At 39.4% G+C, this 26606-nt stretch overlaps 1 protein-coding gene across 11 annotated transcripts in view; it reads left to right on the top strand.

The window, feature by feature from the left end:
- PTPRK (protein tyrosine phosphatase receptor type K) overlaps positions 1–26606 on the top strand; it is a 416921-nt gene that overhangs the window by 323206 nt on the left and 67109 nt on the right. For all 11 annotated transcript variants that reach the window (XM_054820467.1, XM_054820471.1, XM_054820468.1 and 8 more), the window contains exons 9-13: positions 5516–5625; positions 6858–7059; positions 9977–10082; positions 17397–17670; positions 20671–20707. In XM_054820467.1, the coding sequence (XP_054676442.1) occupies positions 5516–5625; positions 6858–7059; positions 9977–10082; positions 17397–17670; positions 20671–20707 (729 nt within the window). The remainder of the gene's footprint in view (positions 1–5515; positions 5626–6857; positions 7060–9976; positions 10083–17396; positions 17671–20670; positions 20708–26606) is intronic.

Raw genomic sequence — 26606 nt, 5'->3', positions numbered from 1 at the left:
GCCTGGGATAACTGATTTGTCCTTCAGCTTGTGAAAATAACCCCAATTCTTTTTTTCAGATGATAGGTAAGATTTGCTATCAGCATATCATTGAGAAAAAGTGGTTGCAGAAAGACACGTGAGCACTTTTTATTAAAAACATCAGAAAAATTGATTTGTGAGGAAGTAAGAAAAATATTGAAATTATTATCAGAGATTTATTTTAAGCTTACCCCGAACAAATGGCAAATGAAGTAAGCTGTTCTAAGGTATTGCAGAGGCTGGAAATACAAGCTAGGTTTTATATTAATAGCTCAGGCACAATTGACCCTGAAACACAGATTTACCCTGGCTGAAACAACTTCCTACTTTCATTGCCTTTAGATACCTATATTAGAAGCTTTATAGCTGGAAAAGTGATACTGCATATGAGATTCTTTGTTGAGACAGTGTGTTTGGCATAGTGATGCCTGCAAATAGGCCAAAATTAGTGGCTATTTCAGCAGTTTGCAGTGGACTGAGGGCTTACACCTGGACCTACGAGCTCCCGTTATTCCCAAGCCATGCACTGGCTGAAGGCACTCTCTGAATATTGATTTGCATATTTTTAGAAAGTTGTAATGTATGCGAGTATATAAGGTTATTTCACCCTGACATGGAGAAACGTTTCCAAATCCCAGACGTGAGGAGTACTGAAGTCAGCATTTGGTGTAAAAAGGCTTTAAACAAAACTGTGTCAGGTGCCTGAGCCCCCGAATTCAGCAAATCCACAACTCGTGGATTTAACCCAATTTGATATTTGCACCAATATCTACGGCGAGTGCCACTGCCATTGAGGCTGTTTAGCCTCTGTCAGCTTGCTTCGTAACTTGATTGTAAACATTTATTACATTAGTAATTTTATGCAGGCTGGCAGGTACAGGGACCCATTGCAGGCGTGAGTGGGTCAGCGCCCACGCAGTCCAGCAGTGGCCCCGGGTGGGTGACGTGGACCTGTGTAGGGCTGTGGGCTTTCGCCCCCCCGCTGCCCACCGCCTGGGGAGGACAGCACCCCGACACCTCCTGGGGCGCCCGTGCCAGCCCTGCTCCTCCGGGAGCAGAGATCATTAACCAAAGAGCGTGTGTACCGAAGGAGACTATTAATATATGCAATCACTTTTCTTCCCAATAGCACTCAACAGCGTTTTGTTCTTTACTGCGAAGGGTGCAACTTGAGCGATTTCTAAAGAAGTCATTTTTGTCACCACCTTTGGTGTAAATACTCTTATGGTAAAGACTGGTAATAGTAATTCCGATTTTTTTTTTTCCATTTTTATATAATAAAATTTGCTTCTATTTAAGCCTTAGTCTTGAGTTGTAACAAAGCATAAAGTTAAAATACTAATTCCCTCAGAAAAAGCCAATGGAAAGACGGGCCATTTTAATTGCTTGTAACATTTAAACAGTAGAAGAGATTGACTCTCTCCATCTCCTGAAAATGAGCATCTACCTTCAGAGAAAGGCTGTAAGTTTCCTGCTGATGCACTTTACTTTTTGAGTACCACAAAGGAATTTTTCCTGGTTATAACCATGCATGTATCTGCACATAGCCTTTACCATATAGCATAATAATACTCTGCACGGCTTTCACAGAGTGTAATAATAATAAAAATACTCTGTTTACATGCAATTTCATTATTTTGTAGCAGGAAAACTGAAGCAATATAAATTCATTTTTATAGTGGTTGGTGTCAGTTAATATGTTGTTCTTCTAGAAGTAATGTATTGTAATATAAATTTCCCGTTAAGTTAGTGTAGAACAAGGTTTAGGTGACACTATTTGTGAATAACAATTTATTTGTGACCATGACATAATTTAATGCAAATATATTGCTCTAAAATGAATTGGTCTGATGTCAGATTGATGGTTTGTACTTTTATTATGCATAGTATTTATAAAAGTCCACCATCCCACATGTATATAGAAGTAAAGATTATCAGCTATTCACTATACGAATATATAGCTTCATTAAAAGGGCTCTGGAGATGCATGTAAATCGTGAAAGAAGAGCTTGTGATGTTTCCACTATAAAACCTTGCTGAAATTCCCTTTGAATTTGTTTTATGTTACTTTTATATGCATGTGCATTTTATGTTTGTGTACTTATTTATAGGAATTTTTTTTATTTTTTGGTTAAATTCAAAATTATTTCACTTCTTCCGATAAGCATAAATCTCATCTTGTTGGAAGTTTAGCATAGAATAATACATGTGAAAGAAAGAGTGTTTACTGTTGTCATCACTGAGAGATGGTGGGGTAAGACTTCACAAGGTCAGCAGATGGAGAGCAAATCAATGGGTCCAGAATCTTTTTAAAGAGAGGGTGTGGAGGCCAAAAGGTCTGAGTCCAACTCTTCTAGCACACACTTAACTTTTTGAGTTATTCAGATACCTGGCCACTGATAAGGAATCTTAAGTAATGTGCTTCACCTTAATATACACTTGTGTAATAGTCTGGAGTGTTTTGATTGAGCACAGACTATCCGTGAGTCCGAGGGGAGGAGCGAGAGCTGGCGTCGGAAGAAGAATGGGAGTTGAGACAGCAGGGAAGAGCGATGGGGCTTCTTGGAGGTGCACAGGCAAGCGCGAAGAAAGCGTTTTGGGCTGTTTGTGAGGAGGTTTCCAAAAGCTATTATCAGCACAAGGATGATGTTTACCTGGCTGTTTTTCACCCGAGTCCTTGCTAAATATTGTGTAAAAGGGAAGGCTCTTAAAACAGCTTTGGAAAGGTGAAGTTTAAGGTATTTCCTGAGTCCTGCTGGGAGTCGTGGGGAATAGACAGCAATATGGCTGCCTACATGGAGAGGTGCAGTTTGAGGCTTCAAAGTGCTGTTACCAACAAGTTACCTTGCTGTTGTTCTTTTGTTGTCAGGTTTTTTGTTAGTTTTGTTAGTTTGGATTGCTTTAATTTCAGCCTCATTTTAATTTCTGTTTGTATCTAATACTGACCTGAGAACAAAAACATAAAACCACATTATTTTGACTAATCTGACTGATGGATCTGTGGGCCTGCTCACAGATACTGTTATTTAAGCAAATTCCTTTGTTCCTGCTTTTCTCTTTCCTCGCTTCCCTTTGCCCCTTTGGTAAAGCTCTGTAATTAAAAGACGTTTTTACTGTGGTTGAACTGAAAAACATAAGAGAAAAAATAACTTCAGACCCATCAAAATGTGCCCTTCAAACTAAAATTAATATATATTCCTTTTTCTGGGCATTTGAGCTTTTATTTGTTTCTTTGTTTTAATTCCAGTTAAGCTCTAAAATAATTTAAGCTGATCCCAAGCTTCATTCTTGGTGAATTTGCAGGGGTGGGTGAGGTTTGTGGGAATTACTGTTCTCTTTTTCTAGACACTTGTTTTCCTTTACTTTCTGACTTTATTTTTACTGGGATTCCCAGCAAGCTGCTCGTCGCTGTGCTAGCTTCTGTTCTTGTCCCCTTCCCATGCCAGTGGGAAGAGAAGCATGAAACTAACTGGGATCATGTAGTTCCAGTCAGTTTAACATTGCTGCTGCTGCTGCCACAAGCAACGAATTTTATATTGCAGGAGAAGAAAAGTCATGCAATGTGATAAACCTGGAGGCTTCTCCCACTTGGGTGTTCAAACAGAAAATGTAGGAGGCTTTACACAACCCTCAGACATAGAGCCCTGCACCCGGTTTCAATTGAATATGAAACATGGTCTTTAAAAGCACCACGCAAAAAGTATTTTGCAGGGTTTTGAGCAATCGTGTTGGTTTTCTTTTTACCTGCTGTGCTTTAATGTGCTTTAATGTCAATTGTCATATTCTGTGTGCATGCCCCGGTGCATTCCTGTGTTCTCTCCTAAACACAGATGTACATGGACGCACACACACACACATGTGCAGGCATCTTCCAGGGAGAATGTTGTGTGCATCGAGGTATATTCATACCTCATTTGAAATGTAGAGAAGAAAAACAGCAGAGCATTCCCCTGAAAAACAAAGCGTTGCCTACAGCAAGCCTCTCAGTGCCGCGAACGGCACACAGGGGCTGTCACGGCGTGTCAGCCTTCATCTACTGCCCAGTCTGCATCGGGACACTGAAGCAAAGCAGCAGCGTATGATTTTGGTTAGCTTCTAAGTCTTCGTTTGACAGATGGACGAACAGTTTCTGTGAAGCTCTCATCTGTTTACTTGTGGGCTGTTTTGACTCCATGAATTTATTATTAATGTGCCAAATTATGTTGTTTGTACCAAGGGTCAGATCATCATTTATACCTTCCGTGTAGACTGAAATAAATCCCACTATTGGGACAGACCACTCACTTCTTGGTGCTGCTAGCACAGTGCCTGGCGCTCCCTTTGATCCAGTGGGTTTTAATTTATTTTTACTCTTTGTAAAACTTCAGTCAGCTTTGATAATTAATACCCGAGAAATGTCATGCGTGAGGCTCGCTGAAAGTTGCATTGAAGAAAATAGGCTGATTACGAAGGGGAGAGAAATATATGTTAATATATTAAATAGAAGTAACGTTTTAGCTTGAAAGACTGCAGATTTGGGCAACTTTGGCTTTTTGAGGGGGGGAGGGTGTTTCTTTGGGTTCAGGGTTCCTTCAGGTGCTCTCTTATCCTCATCCCTTTCTTTTCAGCATGTATGCATTCAAGTCTAGGTGAGCTGCTGCGGTTAAAAAGGAACTGTTTGTGTAGGCAAAAATATCTTGTAAGCTGAAATGGGAGATAACGAAGCGCTCCCGCCCAGCGGTGATGGGATTACCAGGTCCTGCGAATCGCTCGGGCAAAGAGGCCCGAGGTGACACTTCAGACTTGTTATTACACCAGGGATATTGGTTCCATTTAAAGTAAGAAAGTAGGGTCATCTTAGCGTGGTTCAGTTCAAAGCTTTGAAAATGTCTCTTATTGGAAAGATTTGAAGTCAGCGGTTTTGATCCTGCTCTGGCGGGAGCCGGCCAGCGGCTGACAGAAGTGGCAGCTGAGCTGCTGCGATTGCCCCATGCCCAGCCCCCTTTTTAAACGAGGATTTCTTTTAAAACAACAAATCATAAGAAGGGGTGACTGAAAACTGTTTTGGAGGCATGTCTCTCGTTTGGAAGATAGTGTATAGCATAGGCTTTTCCTTGCCTTTGATTTTTCTTTTTAAAAGGATTTTAAAACCATGTAGTCCTTGTCCTAGGATACGCTTATTATGGAGTTCAGTGATGTTCGCCGAACACCTGAAGTCATAATCTAGCTCAAACTGTTTCCCCTGGCTATACTACGAGACAATTTGACTTTGCATGAAGTTTTGAAAACCTTATGTGAGGATAACGTTTCAACTTCATGCTCTCTCTGCACTCTGAATAACAAAATACACTTTGAAGTGCTTTTTCATGCTTTTTACCTCTGCCTTTTGCATGCGAATGAATATTAATAAAAAGAGACCCATGGTCCGTTTTGGTTTTAATAGGATGTTCTGCCATCTCTTTAATTTGTCCATCTCTCGAATTTCCTATTTTTAAAAGTTTTATTTTGTTTGTAGTGCCAGGCCCTATCCCTGCCAAGTCGGTGAAAGGAACTCCTTTTGAAGATAAGATCTTTCTCAACTGGAAGGAACCTGTGGATCCAAATGGCATCATTACTCAGTATGAGGTAATCATTAAATGGCTAACAAGCATAGGATAGGGCTAGGAAAGTACGGCAAGTGGGTGTTTATGCTCTGTAGGCAACTATTCAATTATATGCTGCTTTCATTTACAGAATATTGGAATTTCTGTAGTGATTAGATATTAAAAAATCATAATTATGGTGCATATGTTGTTGGCTGGTCAGCCCTGTCAAATGACTTTGGCGTGCGAGTATAACAATATTACAGTCCACATGGGAGATGCTAGTTTTAAAAATCTTGTATCATTACTATGCATCCTTCCAAAGCCATGACAGCCAAGATCCATGAAATCTTCTTTGTTGGAAGAGAAGGTTACATGAAAAATAAGATCGTTACTCAATTTAGAGCAATGTTTTTTAGCTTTGTGAGATCTTTAGATATCACCCTTCATGAAAACCTACATATATATTCTCTTTAAGTTGTATTTAATATATAAGCCTCCTGGGGATCTCCATGGGAGGTTGGAAAGAAACATAATCTGATTTGGGGAACAAGTGTCATCCTCTCCAGCACTCCTTTTTTAAAGGAACAGAGGATACAATTTTGTGTAGTAGTAAATTATAGGAGGAAGACAAACCAACTAACCAAACAAAACTCCTTGAATCTGTTTGTTTATCTATTTAATGCTAACAAAGTTCTTTAAATAGTGTGGGTTAACCCCGACCGACATCTCAACCTCCCCCAGCCGCTTGCTCGCTCCCCCGCAGTGGGATGGGGGAGAGAATCGGAAGGGTAAAAGTGCGAGCTTTTCTGTTTTCAGCACAAATCCAAAACACAGCACCATACAAGCTGCTGAGAACGAAATTAACTACACCACAGTCAAACCCAGTGCATTAAGATATGATTGCTGGGTTTAAATATATTAGCCTGGTTTGGACAGCACTTAAATATAATTATTAGGAGAGGGAAGTATATTATAGGAAGTGAAAAATAAAGGATTTTGGAGATGGGGAGGATGGAGGGGGTATCCTAACTTAAATGTAACACTGAAATTTTCCATACATGAACTATAATCATAAGGAAAGAGGGATGAAGGGCACTTGCATAGTCTATCAAGTAAAGCAGACTCTACACATCAAGTACCCATGGTATCCCCAAGATAGCTAGGAAGCTATATGCGCGTATGTCTTTTTTTTTTTTTTCTTTCCATCCAAGCTAACAATACCCTTGTGCCAAAAACCGTAACAATTGTTACAAAAAATAATTGTTTTCACAGGTCAGCTATAGCAGTATACGGTCGTTTGATCCTGCAGTTCCAGTCGCAGGACCTCCGCAAACCGTGTCGAAGCTGTGGAACAGCACGCACCACGTCTTCTCACACTTGCATCCTGGTACTACTTACCAGTTCTTTATACGTGCAAGCACCGTCAAAGGCTTTGGACCGGCAACCACAATCAATGTAACAACCAACATCTCAGGTAAAAACAAAAAACAACAAAAAAATGTATGTGTGAATGTTCACTGGTTTTACAAGGTTTTGGGAGGGGGGGTGTTTGTAAGACTTGAAAAATCAGGAAAGGTGAAACTCCCCCAAAAGTCCTACTATATTGTGAAACTATATTACTGAAAATGTTTTTGAGTGTATTTGCCAAACAGTAGCATAAGTTCAAAGATAAATCCTTGCATGAGGTGGAAATTGCACACCTGTAGTTGTCAACTCTTTGATTTTGTGTAATCTTGTACTTTCATCTAAAGGTTTTGAAGTGCTGTATAAACCTTAATTAAGCCTTACAGTACTCCATAGGTCACTAAGTACTATATTTGTTTTGCAGATTAGTAAAGTCAGATGCAGAAAATTAACTGACTTACTCAAGGTGACACCACATAGCAGCACACAGCTATAACAGAATTGGGGCAGTTGGGAGGAAGTGTGAATTTCTTCTGCCAGATTCCTATAGGTCTGTTTCTTTGTGCCTTTATTCACTTACTGCAATGCACCAAGATTAACGCTATTCGTCTTAATAACGCATTGCAAACTCTGGAAGAAAGTAATGTCAAATGGAATGCTTTAGTATTTTTATTTTCTTAAATTTCAATATTATTCTCAAAAAATAAGATAGTAGCTTATGCAGGTGATAGCAGAAGATAAGTCAGTGCTATATTTAGAGAGACTGTTGATTTTATGACGTGGTGACTTCAGAGCTTATCAGAGATCAAAGCAGTCAGTCATTTAGAAATGTAAACAGCACAAAGCAGGCTATTTTCCTTATTATCTGCCATAATGAAACTTATGTTGTCCTGTAAAGGGAGGTTAATAATGTATTGGGATGCACCTACCATTTCTATGGGCAATTACTTGCATAGTCTCAAAAGCATGCACATAAATCAAAATGTGAGAAAATTCAAGGTAGACCTCCTTGAATTATGTAGCAAGTGAAATGCTGTAGTCGTAGTCAACTGCAACAATTTGTTGAATTCCATCCCAGCACATAAGGACTAGCAACCCTCATACCCCAGCCCCTTCAAAAAAATCAACCCACCAAACCACCAGAAAAACCCAAGCAGCGTGTTCTGTTCTGTTTATCTAACTGTTAGGTTGTTTTGAAGTCTAATGTTTTACACAGGTTCTTTTAAGGTCCTTGTGTTTCTTCACACAAGGTTTCTTCTGGTTCATAAATTTTCAGGGATAATGGCGATATACTACTTGCATACTTGTCTTCTATTCATAGGTGAAAAAAAAAAATGGTTTAACTATATAATATCTTGCTAGCATGTCTGTCCCCCAGACGTTTCAGTATTTTGAGAAATAAGTACCTCGACATGTTTCGATTGTTTAGGACTACAATGTGTTCAGGCTTCTTCAGATGTGTACTCTTTTTCCACCCAGAAGTTTCGGGAATTTTGTCCAGAATCCAGTCTACTGCACTTTCTAGACACAGTATGGGTCTTTTAGTTGGCAAAACATGGTTAATACTATGAAAGCTTAAAGGCAGGCTGGGACACCCTTTGTATCTGAATTTCAATCTGGGTTTTTTTTCATCTTTCTTTATGCTGAACTGTTGTCTAGTTTCAGTCTGCATAACTGATACTTTTGATGAAGCAATGCATATGTTTCAGGAAATGCTAGCTTTATTTTAATGAGGGGTGAAATTATTCCAAGCTTACAAGTGGTTCCCATGATCCTAGTGACTGTGATGTAAATAGTAATTTATAAATAAATTAACATTAAATGAACATTATTTCTATAAAATACTATTTCATGAAATAAGAGCAATTTTTGTGTTCATCTAGGATCTGGGACTAATGAAGCAAGGCTTTTAAATTTTCAGTGCTCTTCTATTGATATATTATCGTAAAATTACTATGACTTACAATTGACATCCTGCCAGGAAACATCTTTTTTGTTCAGCATACAAGCATTATTGACAATTTTATCAAGGTACAGCCACATATTTAAAAAAGTGCAGATAGTTTTCAAGCTTGTTAAAGATTAGTAATTAATAGAAATCTATTATTTTCTGAATCACAGAAAATCCTGTTTCTTTCCTTGCATTAGAGCTGAAGTCAGCAACAGTATTACCAGTGCGGGCTGAGGCAGGTTTGTGCAGAAGATTAAGGTTGGATGGTTGAAGTGATCACCAACACCAGCCATCCAACCCACAACAAATGTTACTGCCACGAAGGTCTAACAGCCAGTTCCTGAACTGCTTCTACTTCTGACTTTGTTTTTTCTTAATACCCTGGGCTGAAAACGGCAGCGATTCAGAAACTGATCCATGAACAGCTTGGCCATCCACTTTTAGAAACAGAAGGAGAAATGGGCATGGAAGTAGACTCCCCCATCCGGTTCTAGTTCACAGATGCATGTCTGTCCAAGCCCAATTTTCCTGCAGCCTGGTTGGTATTGTTGCAGTCTCCCATGATGTTTAAGAGGAAATGTGAAAGGCTCCTAAATTGCTGGAGGAGGGAAAAAAAGAGGTGGTAGAGGTGGGTCTTCAAGATGGTGAATATAGTTGTTTGTAAGGTAGAAAGACTGAGGCCAAAATGGGATTTTGTAGTCTTAGCGTTTCTTGGCAGTCACCTCCTCCCTCTATTTCTGTCCTTCTTGAATAAACCGTTTAACTAGATATATGTATATCTAGTTATATATTATATATAATATATATATGATTTCATGGGGAGCAGTTAGGGATGGTGTTATCAATTGCTGGTGAAGTTCCATTTATGCTCTAGTAAAAGATTGTGCCTGACTGGAAAATCATTAAAGAAGATTCATGTAGCTGATGAAAATTGTGGCTTTGTACTATATTGCGAACGGCCACAATCTCATGAAAATTCAAATTGTTTTCACTGATTTGTTTCTCATTCTTTTCCTTCCCATTCAACATTAATCAGCTCCGACTTTACCGGACTATGAAGGAGTCGATGCATCTCTCAATGAAACTGCTACTACAATAACTGTACTCTTGAGACCAGCACAAGCCAAAGGTGCACCTATCAGGTAAAAAAAAAATTAAAAAAATCAAGAGGAGATTTTTTAGTTGATTATATGATGTCTCGCAGCTCATAAAGCTGTTCATTTCCAAGTGAGATTCATTGGACATTACTATTGTTTTTCTTAGCTAGACTGAACTTGCCAATAGATCTGTAATTAATAAGAATTTTTTATTTTTTTTTTTAAGGTAGTCATGACCTGAATCATCCATTTGTCTGTCCTGTTTGATTTAGGGTCCCCAAGACCACCTCCTGTCCATTATAATTTCATTTTACTTTCTCACAGTCTCTCTGAAATATGAGGTTGAAAGGTGTTTGTCAGAAAGTGGATTTGAAAATAACACTTCCTCTCCAGTACTTCAAATCAGCTATTCTATAGCATGTATGTATGATTGGAAAATTGGAAGCTCAGAGGAAATGGGAGAATAATAGTGATGAATACAAACTATTTGACCTTTTTCCTCTCAGAGTGCTTCTTACTAGAAATCATGTAGCAAGCTATTAAATTTCATTTGGTGTGTCCCATAATCATATTAAAATGTTTCATTTATGTTAACTTTGAGGGGTCTTTCCCTTTCTGTTCTCTGTTGAGAGATAATTTAATTCTGTTTGCAAAGATTAGTCCACATCCTGCTCTGTACTTCTACTTGTTAGCGCGAAATTTTTGTGATATTATTTGATTCCATTTGTGTTTTACTGATATGGCTGCATCAGCAAGATTCAGGGACAGGGTTGACTAATTGGGGGTTAATTAGCTACTGAGCATCAGAACCTTTTCATGCTTTTACCCTTGTGACATTTTAGAGAAATACGGGCTAATGCATTTCATTCTGTGTTACATTAAGTCAGTTACCGTGGCGCAGCTGATGTTGAGTAATGTGCCTGAGCCCTAAAAGCAGAGGAAAATTAACTGTTTCTTAAGTCTGTTTCCACTAAAAGGAATATATGTTTTACTTGGATGTTGTGGGGATGAGTCAGGTACCTTTAAGTATTTTTTTTGTATGCTTATCATAGAGTCACCCTCATGATTGATATGCTGAAGTTATTTATTTATCATAGAATCATGGAATGGTTTGGGTTGGAAGGGACCTCAAAGCCCATCCAGTTCTAACCCCCCCTGCCATGGGCAGGGACACCCTCCACTAGACCACGTTGCCCAAAGCCCCATCCAACCTGGCCTTGAACACTTCCAGGGAGGGGGCAGCCACAGCTTCTCTGGGCAACCTGTTCCAGTGCCTCACCTCTCTCACAGTAAAGAATTTCTTTCTAACATCTAATCTAAATCTACCCTCTTTTAGTTTAAAACCATTAGCCCTCGTCCTATCACTGTCATATTGTGTCATAGAAGATAATCCAGATTCATTCCCTTTATAGGAGATATTGAAGTGTTATAGTCATGAATAAAATTGTATCCCTGTACATCATTAGTTTCGGAAAGATTGCCCTGGAGCAAACCTAGGATTTTTTTGGGTGGGAAGAATGACAAAACGTACAGGACTGCATTCAATACAGGACTTGGATTCCTAAAATAGGGTTTGTGTTGAATTGATACAGTGGAAACCAGATCTGTGATCTGCAAATGCTCCCAAGTTATGCAGGTGCTTAAACTCACTATACATCTTTGTAGGTGCTTTTAAAGCCTTCCAGGTGTCGTGTGGCTGGCCATATCCAAAGCTGTCCCTGTTTGAGAAATGTGATATCTGCGTCTCATCTAATCCATGCCAAATCCTTTCAGTCTTGGGCCTGGTCCCTCAAGGGGGCTGGTGCATAGGGTCGCCCAGAGCACGCCTGCCAGATACCACTGGGTATCTGGTGGTGGTGCACATCTTCTCTACACCAACCGGTCTGTGGCAGACATTTGTGCAGACAGCAGCAGGCTCCCGCCTTCGGTCCCACCGCTCACCCTGAGGGGAGTCAGTCTCGCAACCCGGGTTTCTCTCCTGAGGGTCTTCCTCCACGAACTGGTAGCATGATGGGATGTGGCTAGAGGTTTACTCCTACCTGGCTCAGGGAGCCCTGGTTTCTCTGCACTGTACTGGTAGGCGAGTAACTCATTGCAGAGGAAACCTGCAGCGCACCACCTCACATTTATCATCTCAGTTTTCCTTATACCATCCTCAGCTCTATGGCATGAGCTTGTCACTGTGGCCTACGAAGGTGGCAAAATGGATCTATGTATTATATGTTAATAGATAGTTTGATAGAGTATTAATAACTGTTGTTGAGTATGTTCTCAAAAACACATATGTCTTTCTTCCTGTCTCACGTTTTCCCTCTCCACTTTAATTAATTTCTAAAACCTAAGACATCAAATTTCTAACATCAAGAGGCCAAGGAAATAAGTCCTTCACCATAACCGGAGAGCTGAGTTTTATTCTTAAAACAAACTAAGTGTTTTTTTTCCTTACATGGAATGAGGAGCATTCTCCAGGGGAATGCAGAAGACATGGTCCCGTTCGCTTTCCTGAAGTTATGCATATTGCAGTCAGGTATTTTTCAGCAGCTTCTTAATAGGGGGAGATAAATGTGGCACACTGAAATTCTGAATTGAGTCAATGCATTTCGCTAAACTTTATGATGCGTTTTAGTGAAGTTTCACTCCATCCACACTGGAGCTGTGTTTCCACTACAAGCTGGCTTGCTGCCATAATGAGTGTTACTAGGTAGGTGGGAAAGAAACGCATCGCCATGCCTGCAGCTGTGATTGAGTAGAAGGGACTCAAATGCTGTTCTTTAGCCTGAAACTGAAGAATACAGTTGGCTTTTTGGAAAGGTTTATTTGCACCCAGTCCTCTGGTCCCTGGAGCTATAGATGGTCAAAAGATCATTTTATTTAATAGCAGTAGGTCCATGTGGGGGGTTTTTGTTTTGTTTTTTTAAAAAGAAAGAAAAAAAGGGGGAAAAAAAAAGCTTAATCTGATACTCTTGCTTTTACAAACAGAGTTATACTATGATCAGATTTTGTTGTACCTCAGCCTCTCCATCAGCACAGCCCCCCAGGAAACAGATGTTCCTTAACTCAAGTGAAATCTATCTCCAGCTGTCAGTCATTTCTTTAAGACACTACATGCCATAGTCATCACAGTTTAAACATGACTCTAATCATATCTTCCCTGTTGAGTGTTATCGTGTAATCTCTAGCATTCTTTATGGCCTCCTGAAGTTTTAAACCAAATTACAAACTACAAATGCAAAAGGAGACAGGACTGGATGGCTCAGAAGTATGTACCATTTCACCATCAATCTTGCGGATGAGATCCCAGTCAGTAGCATCAATGGTGCTTCAGTGATTCATTTGAAGATGTGATTTGTCACTGTAGTTTTTCTGAAGGATCCTAATTGAGCACCAGCAAAACAATCTTTTGTTTTCAGATCCTACTGCAGATGAAGATTCCAAAGCACATGTATCAGAATCAGCATAGACAACTTTTTAATGATGAAATTTATTTTATTTGATTGGTAAAGTGTTTTTCTTATATGTCCATTTGCAAAATCAGGTTGTTTTCATTTTACAACGAGACTAATTAAGTGTACCATGGCAGGGAGCAGCTAAAACTTAGTTGTCGGTCAGACTTCCAGGAGCTCAGGTTGTAAGTTGGGCTGTCAGTCAGTCTGGCATTTGTCAAAGGAGAAGACGTTGTGTCTCAACTAGACACGTGGAAGGAACTCTCTAGCTGATATTAAAGCCCAGACAGAATAGGGCTGAAGCAGAACAACATGTTCGCCTCTGCAGTACCTGTCTGAGAGCCTGAGTTTTTAGGGAGAGGTGAGAAGGAAGATCTGTTGGCAGGGGCCACCTTACGCTGTTTGTAATTGTCTTGGTCAAGAGGGAGGTTCTGTGCAGATTTTCTTAAGTAAAAGGAAAATTTTTTTAATGTCAAAATAATTTTCTCATGCAAAATCTCAGCAGAGGAGCTCTTCACCTGTTCCATCTTCAACACTTTCTCTGCTTTCCTGGCTGCCCCAGATAACTGTTTGGCCTTTATCATCCCGGCAACTTATATAGCAGCTTCTTGAAATTTGTATTACTCTTCAGAACAGCTCAGAAGTTATTTTAGTCATCAGGGAGAAGGCATACTATCATCTATGTTTTCCGCCTGTCCCTCTTTCTCTGTTTTATTCCTCGTTTGCTGGATGGGAAGACTGGGGGGAAAAATACAACAGCTGTTGTGGGAATTCCCTCATCTCCAGTCACAAGAAAGCTCTCTCAATAATTGAATTCCCACTGTTACACAAAAAATGTGTAGAAAACATAACTGAAGCTAGGATTACTAATATTTAAAAATCCGATGATAAGCAGAGTACATTGCCTTTAAAGTTTCACTTATAGCCTGATATCAGATCAACTTTGCAGCCATTGAACACTGCATTTTCCAAGTTGCAAATTTAACTTTGGCTTCTGTCTTCACATCTTAGAGTGGAGTGTCCTTTCCAAACACTGTTATTGTATGTCGAGTGACAGTGCTGCTTTGCAGCCTCTATAGTGTTAGTAAATGGGCTTAAACAGATGGTATCACCAAGGGCGCAGAGGTAAATGACTGTATTCCTGGATGTCTTGTTAGCCTATAATGTTGTGTGAAAAATACTGCCACATCCCCATTCCGAAGAGGATAGGGATATCTTTTATTTAAAAAAGAGTTTGTGAAAATTTAAAAAAAAAGGAAAAAAAAGCCTCATTGGAGACTTTTAAAGACTCTGTCATTGGGTATTCTTTCTTTAACTAAAAGTAATTGTATAGATGCAGATGGCTGCAATGTGTATATTTATTTCTTCTTTTCCACACATTTAGTTTTTCAGATGTAGGGGCCCAAAAAGCATTATTTTTGGAAGCATATTTTATGTAAACTAATTTATTTGAAAATTTTTCAGAACCTTCACATTTTATTGTGATCTTATGCTTGAAATTTTGCCATACCTTTTATATCACATTCAAAAATCACTTCATGTTTTTGAAGAATGCTGTTAAAAGAGACTTTGCTAATATTTAACTCTCGTGCCCTTCATCTTTGATTTTTGGAGTTCTTTGTTCTCCAAAGAGACTTGACCCTTAAAAAGGAGATGTGCCTTAAAAACAAGGTACCTCATTTGCCCTTTATTCTGTAAATTGGGAGGGAGAAAAAGGGGTTAATTTGGTGACTGTGGTAGATCTTGACTTGTGAGCTGCATGACAAGCCAGGCTGTTCTGGGGGACGGCTGCTTCCACCACGTGCCGGCACTGTCCTTCCGCTCTCCCTGCTGGCTTTCTCCTCCGAAGTTGGCAGGGTGTTGCAGATGACAAGTTTCCCGCTCTCCTGGCGCTTCGGAGAGCAGAATTTGTGTCGGTCCCAGTCCTTTGGCAGCTCGTGAGAGAAGACTGCAGAACAGAGGGAGCAGAGACACGGTGTCTGTGTTCCCAGTACTCTCCAGTTGGCTGCCCAGTTTGGGAGCGGTGGTTTTAACCTTGCCTGGGTCCAGGGCCAGGCTGGGGCAGGTATGAACGCCTGTAGTCTTTTCTTCCCTTGGGACGTTATAAACAAAAATTCTTCTTAATAGTTTACATCCTGTCAAGTTTTTAAAATACTGATGCTCTTAGGGTTTTTTGCTAGTACATTAATTTTGAAGCATAAAGAAAGATTCTGGGTGCGCAGGGCTCTCATTGAAGTGATTTGTTGATGCAGGCTGCATTAACTGGACATGGTTAATGCATAGAGTTTATCACAGAAGATGATTTATAACCAAGTTCACTTCACAGACAGTTTATGAGAAACAGAGATCCCTGGAACGAACTCATCATTTTTTTCTTTATGTTCTTCTTTTTACCGAGAGTTTCAAAAATGAGGTGACTTTTTATATTACTCATGGTCAATTTGAAAGGCAAGAGGCTTTCCTCCTTAATTTTTTTAGGTGCTAGGAAAAGAGGATGCTAACTTCTTTCAGCTCAAGACAGACATGAAACTAATTTCTTATTTTTTCTTCTGTCTTTTCTTCCATTCCCTAGTATCATACTTTATCTCTGCCACTATAGTTATTGGGTTTTCTGGGCAGTAGTAGCCGAGAAAATTGACAAAATAATTTAATGCTGCCCCATAAGTTCTGAAATGAGGAGGATTGTCTTTGCCTTTGCCTTTTGGAGTCCCTGCAGCAATGCAGTGACACTTCCAGAATTCTGTTCAATTTTACTTTTTCTGTTTAGAAAGCTTTAAAACAAAACCAAGACAGGCAATTCTGCCAGTTTAATTGAATAGCTTGAGGTCTTGTCTACATGCTTAGGCATATTTTCATACTAATTGTTCATAAGGTCCTCAAATGGATCTGCATATAAATGAGAAATTGTGTGTATGTATACACATGCGTGTATATGTGTGTATGCATATGTACAGTTCTTAAAAGCCTCATGTTTTCTTTTTTTCTTATAAGCTGCAGAATTCCCTCTTGCTCTCAGTATGTAAGTTCTGTACTTTTACAGAGCAGAGGAAGCTGATAATGAGTTGGTAACATCCTGCAGTTAGGTAGTTCCCCTAAAGGAGAAAGAAAAGTTACAATTACCTGTTCTATTTTGAGCAGGTGATTTTGAAAAGTGACCAAGCCATGGACCATTTCAAGAGAGGTATTGGGAGGTTGAGATGGCGTTCTAATAGGCCAAATGCCATCTGCTTCAGCAGTTTGTAACACTTTATCATTCACAACTGTAGAGGAATGAGGCAGTCTATTTTGGTGGAATGGACAGATTTCTGTCCATCTGTGCTTGTATTACAGCATGTCACTTGTACTTTAGATCTGCATAGCTCTGAGCCAAGATAGAAGCCACAGCAAGGTCAAGAGGTGGAGAAGCCTGTCAGCACATTCTGTCTCTAATGATATGACAATGGCAAATTGGTGCTTCAGGCACAGCCTGGAGGCAGTCATTATGTTGGGCCTTGAAGCTGAGCTTTCTCTAATATCGTTTCAAAGGAAAATGCTAATTTCAGATGCTTCCGATTAGCCGAGGGTTTAATCTATGGTAATTCAAAGTCAGATTCACTCCTATATTTCTTCAAAAGAAAAAAAACCTTAAAAAATTAGTAGATCATTGTTAGGAGGTTGCATATAGATTTGTATTGTTGATTTTCCTGAAAAAAAAAAGGATGCTGCTTCTTCCCCATGTCTGAATTAGATAGTTTTGCTGTATTTCATGCCTTTGTTTCTTCTCTGCATCCATGCATCTGCTGTCTTTCCCTTTTTTCTTTTCTTTGTTTTCTTTTTAAGTTTGCACAAAGCAATTAGGTTAATATTTTTGTAAGACTAGAGATTTAACCCTAGCAGGTGACTCTAAAGATATGCTGGTCTTCCTCTGTTTCACTAGTGCCTACCAGATCGTTGTTGAGGAGCTGCACCCGCACCGAACAAAGCGAGAAACGGGTGCCATGGAGTGCTACCAAATCCCTGTCACCTATCAGACCGCTCTTAGCGGAGGGTCACCATATTACTTTGCTGCTGAGCTGCCCCCGGGAAACCTGCCGGAGCCAGCCCCCTTTACCGTGGGTGACAACAGGACTTACCAGGGTTTCTGGAACCCGCCGCTGGCTCCTCGGAAAGGCTACAACATCTATTTCCAGGCCATGAGCAGCGTTGAGAAGGTAAGTGCCAACCACACCTTTCTCCTCGAAGGAGTCAAAGACATGCCCATGGTGACAATTAGGACTGTCGGAGTTGGATGTAGTAGGTGGTGGCAGTGGCACTGCTGTAATCCCTTCCGTGCTGTGACAGCATGGCGATATGCCATTCACATTTCACACCGCCCTTGTATCATAGAAACTGCTACTAGGTGAGAGTTTAATGCATCTTGTAGTAATCATCTCAGCAAAGTAATTTCAGTGCTGTGACTCTGACTCCTCGGTAAATAACATCCACAGCCCTTTCCCCAATTCTCAGAACTTGCACACTTCAGAAGATAAAATTGCTGCAGAATAAACAGAATGGGGGCTGCTCAGCAGGCTAATAAAAGATTACAAACTTTTGAGACTCTCACACTGAATGTCAGATAGAAAGTAAAAATTTGCTTCAACAAAAGTAACCCCAGGCCCACGGAGTGTTTTCAAGAGCCTTTCTGAAAAGGTGTGCTTGAGCCTTGCTCCACTGCTCTGCAGTAGTAAGAGTACGGCTGTCGCTCACCTTCATTACCTCCTCGGTGTTTCGTTTTTGATTCTGCCGCTGAGTACTTCTGCTGGCTCTCTATGCATATGGAAGGGGGTAAAGTGCCAGGGAGAGAGATTCCAGGTGGGAAGAACAGCCATGGCTCTGCAAGCCCTGTGCTGTCGCTCTTGAACGGTTTTTCCTCTCATCAATGAAAAATGGAGGAGGGGGAAATGATAGGTGAGGAAGGAAAAGATGGTAGGCACAGAAGCTTCAGATAGTTAAAAATTTAAATTTTTTATTTATAGTTTAGAAACCTGAAAGAAATTGCAGTAATATGTCCATAAGAATCTCCATAGGAAGCGTCCAAGCAGGTCAGAAAGGAGCTAGAAGGAACAGCCGGATTGATGGCTGCTGAGGCTCACCAGAGCCAGCGGAAAGGAGTGGAAGCCAAGTTTACCCTTCCTTACGTTTGGATCTCTCTGGTGACTAAACAAATCCTAGCTAACAGGCAGCCCTGCCTTGGAGCCTTTTGAAGAACATCTCACCTTCTACCTATGATTATGAAAATTGCATATGCAACAAGTCATAATGGGGAAAAAGCAAGAACTAATGAAACTGTACCAGAGCTGCTTGAGAACCAGAGGCTTTTCCTGATGGAAGAGACCGTCCCCTCTTTCTAGTTCTTATCTATAGACCTGTAGGAAGCAAACAAAGCAAAATAAAAGGTAACCGCTAGTCACTCATTCATGTTTCCCTCACCTGCTACATATATTCCCTTTGCTTTTGTTGGCTTCCAGCTGACTAAATTGTAAGGACATTTGTTTCATTCCTCAAGAAATAAATGGGAGGGAAATTAAAACAAAAATATGAAGTACAAAAATAGATCTTTATTTTGGCTTTTACATTTTGACAGATGAGTAGAAGATGAGGGAGGAACACGTTATTTTTCACTTTAACTTGATTTCAGCTTGTGAGAGACTTTAATCCTGAAATGGTTTTCTCTAGTAGGTTTTAAAACTTTGGATCAGATTTCTGTTCCAAGGGGGATTTTGGGGGGAGCTTTTGGGTTGACTGCACTGCATTCTGCCAGGACAGAGTTGTATTCAGCCAGGTTGTAAGATAACCTCTGAGCTGCAGAATATTTAAACAGGTGCTTTACTATAAAGCAGTGGGCTCACCAAAATAGTCAAAGGGAAGTAAAGTATGCTCTGAAGTACACTGTAGGGTTGGGATGAGGGTTGTTATTCTGTGATCCTCACAGACATTGTGAGCAAAAGTGGACAAGTAAATCCAGTAACTGGGGAGAATGCCAATTAGGTAAGATTATATCGATAAATTTTGCAGAGCTTTCATTTAGATTGAAAAATTGTCTTCATGGAACACTTAGGGGAAGCCTCAACCCACAGCTTTGCTTGTTTTTGCAAGCTGTGTTTACAAAACACCATCGACGTATTTTACCTGTTGCTTGGGAATCTTCAGGAGGAGAGATATCCCAGGGGATGTATGGAGGGATGGAATGCTGGGGGGTGCAGGACTAGAGGGAGCATATTTTATAGAATGAAACTGTCATTATTATATTTTCTAATTACGTGCTAATACTGTTTAGTGATCTAATACAGCAGCAGCTGCATCCTCTCACACAACCTTATGCTATTTCAGTATGTTTGACTTTAAAATGACTGCATATTGTACAAAAAGGTCAGAAAACCCATTTATGACTGACCCTTGTCTGTTCAAGTTGTCCAAACTGTGCATAACCAAGTGATTTCTCTGTTCATTTGCTTCAATTGCTGACCAAACTTCTGAAGGAAGGAGGGACGTGAGGGGAAGGGAAGAAAAGAATAAAAAAATTGTCTTTGCATGTGTAACTTCTTCTGAAGCACATCACTGTCCGATCACTGTCTTTCCTGGGCAGATTATATAGGTTGTAGGTTAACTGTGTCATAAATGAAGGGATACCTGGGCTGTTTCTAATTCCGCACTCAGAAGCATGAGGGAGCATGTGCCTGACATGTTTCAGGTGATTCCATTTAACACCATCATGATGCAGCAAGACAAGTTAGTTTGGAGACAGTGTTGAATAAATGTGCCGCCTTTGCTGCATGGTGCTGTTGGAGGTCAACACTGGCTGGGGATCTCTGTGCCATGAAATAAAGATGAGCACCAGTCTTCCCCTTTGTTTCCACTGCACCCTCTCTCCGTATTGTTATGGCATGATTTCCATTTGATTTGAATATTCTGAAATTTGGCTACATCTGGGCTGTCCTGCATCTTTTCTCCCCATCGTTATCCTGGATAGTACAGATCAATGTCTAGATTTCATCCAGCTTTTGTAAAGGCAGAATCACTCGGCTCTGGGCTCAGCAGGAGAGAAGAGGCTCTGAGCCACCTTGTTGGGTTGCCCTAGCTGATCAGCAGATCTCAGATGAATTTGTGGAATGGGGAGGGCAAGAAAAAACAACCTGATCTGACTGTTTTCTTTACTTTTGCCTCCTCAACAGGAAACCAAAACTCAGTGTGTTCGAATAGCTACAAAAGGTAAGAGGTTCGTCCCTCCAAGCAAAGTAGCTTTTTTTAGTGAAATGGGGAGTTTCTGTCAAATGTTTGAACCAAATCCAGTATTGTCCCTCTATTTTGAACCACTTGATTGTCTTAAAATGTAATGGGCTATTGCTTTTTATTCTTTGGTATTGGGCCAAGAGAGTGGTGTTCTAGGAATACTCAGAATTTAGACAAAATAAGTACTCCTTTGTTTTCTGTGTCTGTGGTTTTCAAGATCAGCTCTAAGGCTGCTGGAGCATTGCAGGCAGCAGATAGATGAACTGTAGGCTAGAAAGCACGCTTGGTAAACTGTCTGTCATGCTAACAGTTATTTCCAAGTAGGGGTGGAAATAATTTAAACGAAAGACACAGTAGTTAATTTTCCTAAGAGCTCAGGGTGTTAGCTAGACATAGGGGAGGGTTGATTTGAAGAAGGCTCGTGTCTGATAGCAAGTGAGGCCCAGGGCTAAGACTGGCTGCGTAGCTGTGAGAGTAAATCGTATTGACCCCACATACGGCGGGTTAATCACATACTGCTCACTCAGAAACGCTGTTTCATCTTCAAATGAGGACTTACTTGTTCTGCTTATTGTTATCTCTTGCTTTGACTGTATTTACAGCCATTCATTATGGTTGCTTGATTGTGTCAACATGAGAGTTGTTTGATAGACTCCGGCAGCATAAACAAGAAAGGAGTTTACAAATGCTGAAAGAGTACTCTGCAGAGGCCCAGCACTACTTCCATTGTCTCTTTCTAATTGCATATTGATATTCAGCATCAAAACAACTTTAGATATGACCAAGTGGGCATTTAAAGTAGTGTGGTGGCACATCAGCATGTTTTTTTCAATTGCTTCTTTCAATTTAAAACTTGTTCCAATTAAAAGATGATGCCTCTAATAAGGTGGTAGCAACAAAGCGTTTTCTTGAGAAACCAGAAAATAAAATGTACTTCTCAAAATGTGTTAATATTTTCGTCAAGTGAGGTAAGCTAATAAAAACAGGAAATTAAAACCGTGAGCTAAGTCTTCTGTGAAAAGTACCATCAGCATTATCTTTCTTTTGTTTACCTGGCAAGATTAAATGTTTGAATTAAAATATATTTGCATAAACAAATATTTATGTACCACAAGCGTGTATTGCTAGTATTTGAGTCAAGGGAGAGTCTTGAAAGGCTCAGAAATATTCTAACATACTACAGAAACATGGAATGAGGAAGAGGAAAGCAATGGTCTCTTTGATCATAAATTTTCTGGATAGTAATAACAAAAGGGGGAAGGAGTTCACCTGGCTTATGAGGAAGTTACTTTTTACTTAACCGTATTCAGTCCACTGATGTCAAAGCAATGTTCACAGGAGCAATAGTCCTGGTGGTTGCTTGTATGCCTTCCTCTGCCGTAACAGTCGCGTTCACCCCAATGGCTGTAGTCTCAAGGAAAGGGGAAATGAGTAGCATGTTTCTTACCATCATGCTATAAAACTTGCCTTTGCCACTCTGGCTAAAGATGTGTTTTTGTGACGTCACTACTTTGCCTGATATGCCAGTACTGTACTCCTTGGATGTGGAACTAAACCCCAAAATGTGTTCTCTGACTTAATTTTAATTGATGGATGTGAAATGTGGGGGGAGGCAACATTAGGAGCAAATGCTTTCTCTTGCTCTGAAGGACTGAATTTAATAGGGATTCATCGCTTCAAAGTCTTGATAATTTAACTTCCTTAAATGTGTTCTTTCCCTGACTAATATTTTTTTTTTTTTGATTGGGCAGTTCCCTAGTAACATAATTTACATGTATTTTAATGCATAAGGGATTTTGCACATATCATTCCCATGGGTTGCCTTCTACCTTGAGAACTGATGGAATAGTTTGTTTATTGGTGTCAATCTAATGAAAGTCAGCAAATTTAAATTAAAGTGCTCATACCTTTTCAGTCCATATATTCCAGATCCAATGTTCTTGTGTGTTTCTGATAACAACATGCGCTGAAGTGTGAACTCATCTAAAAGGTGGTGCCAAATCATGACTAAAGTATGTTGCTGCTTTTGGTGTGTCTTGAAAAAATGTTTTTAGAGTAAGCTGAGAGGCTTACTAGTGTCTGGTGTATTAAAATACACTGAGTTAGTTTTTCATGGAAGAAAATATTGGAACAGCACCAGATTAAAAAGTAATCTCCTGAGCAGTTCCTATGTACTTGCAGCTGAAGGATGAATGCCAGAGTGATTCTTTGATGGGCCTGATTTAGGGTAATAATGGGATTCTCCCTTTATCTGGACACCTGTTTCCACAAAGCTTGTAAGAATTTAATGACTTTGTGACTTTTGCCCTTCTGCAGATTGGACTGAATTGGCCAAGAGAGTCCCAAGTTATTAGATGTGGCGAGAGGGTATGAAAGTTGCACACACACACAGTCTGTTCACATAAGCTTTGATTCTTGAGGAAACCAGGTTAAAAATAGCTTCTTGTGAAACAGGTGGTGGGTAGGACATACCTAAAGCACCATTTTCATTACAAGTATAGCCCAGAAAATGTATGGCCTGAGCCATTTTAACTCCTTGGATACTTTTAGCCAATATTGTTTTCCTTTGTCAACCTGAATTCCCTTCCCATTCAGTTGCTCTTAGTAACCAGTGATCAGCATCAATTTTTATTTAAAAAAAAAACCCACACAAAACCCCACCAAACCAGTTAATTGTTCTCTGCCTCGTTATTTTTTTTTAATTTAGGTAGTAGCATTGCCCAGACACTAATAATCTGGTTTCACACACACAGAGTAACTGAAGAAGGAGAAAAAAATATCTTGTTTTCTGAAGTGCAGAGAAGGGTACAAAGACGTAGGTAATAGGTCGGATATTCAATAGAAACTGAAACATGGAGTTATTCTAGGAGATGTATGTTATTGAACAAAAAAAGTATCACATATATAATTTCCTGTAGAAAGTTCTCAAACCTACTAAAACTAATTTGGTAAGGCAGAGTTCAACCAGTCCATAACATGCTCATTTCACAGTGAATATGTGATAACTGAACCTGCCTAACCAAAGTCTCGCTAGAGGAGTGAATAAAAGATGCGTGGTTCCCACAGCATGCGCTTCTGAGTAACACACGATGTAGATGACAGATCAGTCACATATTGGAGTTGAGTTTGTGTAAAACTTTGAGTGGGTTGCCACTCGCACACAACATTGCCATTTCATTTTACAGTCTAAAATGTTATCGACTGCTAAGGGAATGAAACTAGATTAACATGGTCAGAGAAGAGTGATGCTTCAAATTATTTAGCATGTAAATAGACATTTAAGAGGACAGAAGGGACAGCAGAGATGTTATTAAGCAGAGAGTATATGAAGTTGACATTTCTGACAGTTTCTAGGCTGCCAAGTTTGAGACTAACACTGATTTACGTGTATTCTTTTATTTTGTTTAGAGGACTAGAGAAAAATACTGAAAATTTAATTAAAAGAATTCTACTGTGGCAGTAAATAAAGAAGTAGTGGGCCTGGCAGCTCTATCCCAAAGCAGTTACAAGGAGTAAATGAAGTCCGAGGTTTCTCACTCCACGTTTAAAACATGAAGTTCATCACCTCCAAAATTATTTTCCCTTGTGGTTTTCATTTGTATTATTAGTTCAGGCAGTGTAGAACCTCTCTGTTTCCATGCACGTTTGGTTCATACAGATGGATGAAAATGCCATTTGAGATGATGCGCATCTGGAAGTAATTGTGAAATAGCAGAAAATGACTTTTTAATCTGATTTGAGGAATAAAAAGGTCTGGGTGGTAACATTTCAACTGCAAGTGTGCATTTAGTCCACCATCGTTATTGCTCTGAATTCATTCCCACAGCAGTTGGGGATTGATCCAAAGGCCTTTGATGTCAATGGGAGTCCTTCCACTGACATTAATGTGCTTTGGATTAGGTCTTTAGAAATCATAAATCTGTCTAGACCATAATTACTTCCTTGAAATTGTTCCTGATGATGTTTCTGCTCTTAGGGAAATTTGTGAAAGTCAAATCACCTCCTGTAGCAGGATGCTCAGATATGTCTGTTAATGATTAATGCACAAATGTGGGAAGATGTCAGATGCTAGATGTATAGGAAACAAAGCTTCTCTGACTGTTGTTGTTCTATTTGGATCAATGGTCCTACAATGACTTTTAGCTGTACCATCGTTATAGGCACTGGAGACCTGCTCGTTGCAGGGGGGTTAGACTAGATGACCTTTAAAGGTCCCTTCCAACCCAAACTATTCTATGATTCTACGTGGCAATATAAATTTAGAGAAGAATGTGGATGTTGCCTAAGTCATATCTTTCTTTTCACTCATTCATAGGAAAAAGCTATTAATATGTTTAAAATTCATTGGTCTTTTGCATAATGTCTTTTATCTCACAAAGAAGAGATTTTAACTGACTTGTTGAGCTTTCCAAAGATGGGAACAGAATATTAGCATGGCATATTTTCCTCTTTTGTATGTAAAATTTCAGTAGCTCACTGAGCAACCACATCTGCCAGTTCTGATAAGTGATACCTTTAGTTGTAAATAAAAAATTGAATGATCCTTTGATGGAATATTTGATGATGGTTATAAGAAAAGCAGTTAACTGAGGGACACCTCCAGATTTCCAGACACAAAACCTATAATGTGAGTATCTTCATATATGTGCAGAGAGTAACTAAATCCTGGAATTCAATTACCACAATCTGATTTGAGTAAAAAGGAATTTAATGTAACAGCAGCATTTATTAGGTGAAGCTACCTGATTGATATGCATGAGACAACAATTGTCAGAGAATGTTTCCTGTTCTTTATTGTAAGGCACCAAAGAAAAGTACTCTTTTCTGCTTGTTGCTTGACATCTCTAAGAAATAAGCTGAGGGTAACCGCAAAAAACGCTGAATTACCTAATGTTTTTTATGCTTATGACATTGCCTGAGCTGAGCCATTTACTTTAACTGTATTTGGAAATAAATACCATCAGAAATATTTTCTAGTTTCCAGCCCCCTTCCTAAGTCTTCAGGAATATGGGTTTATTATTATGCTTTGAAAGACCAGGTGACTTGCTTTTGGTCAGAAAAGTTTCATGGATGAGTAAATCTAGTAAATACAATTAATAAATCTAATTGCTTCACTAGAGAACAGTATTTTTAAATACATTGCGTAGTGGATAAGTGTGTTACATGCAAACATTCTTTTATTAGATTTAGTTTCATTTTGAAAGTTAGCTTTTTTAAAATCATTAAGTTTATAAGAGGAAACACTAGTAAGAGATTTCAGTGTATTAAAAAAAAACCCAACACATTATAATGAAGAAATTCTGAGTCCAAAGATATATGTTAACTTTCCTTGATTTTGAAATGTTTTGGTATTTCTTTTGGCCTAGATACTTAACAGATTACTTTGTGCAGACACTATAAGCAGATTGAAAACTTAGGAGCCTTAAAGGTTCCCTAAAGAATAAGAATTTTAAAAGTAAGAATTTAGGTAGAGGGTTTTTGTTTATATTTAAATATTAGAGAATGAATGTTGATACATTACCTGCTCTAAGTGAAGGGTCAGCATCGTAGCATATATGCTATTTTAGTAGGTGCCTGGTTTCTTAGGTCTCTTCAGCTGTTATGAATGTTGTTTCCTGAATCAGATGGTGAGCATTAAATGTTTTGCATCCATTGTTAAAGAATACGGAGGCATAAAGGTAGAAATCTACTGTTTTTACAAAACCCATTACACTTTTAACTGCAATAGAAAACCCTTAATTCCCCTTATAATAGATATGCAATTAAAATGACTATTTTAAATGAGCATTTGCTAATACCACAGTGGTGGGGTGGGGGTTTTTAATTTTAACTCCCCTTTTTTTCTGTACTTTTATCATTTCTAACTTGCCTTTTCTT

Source organism: Grus americana, chromosome 3, assembly GCF_028858705.1.
Source record: "Grus americana isolate bGruAme1 chromosome 3, bGruAme1.mat, whole genome shotgun sequence".
Taxonomy (NCBI): Eukaryota; Metazoa; Chordata; class Aves; order Gruiformes; family Gruidae; genus Grus; species Grus americana.
This window is presented reverse-complemented; position numbering and strand designations above follow the sequence as displayed.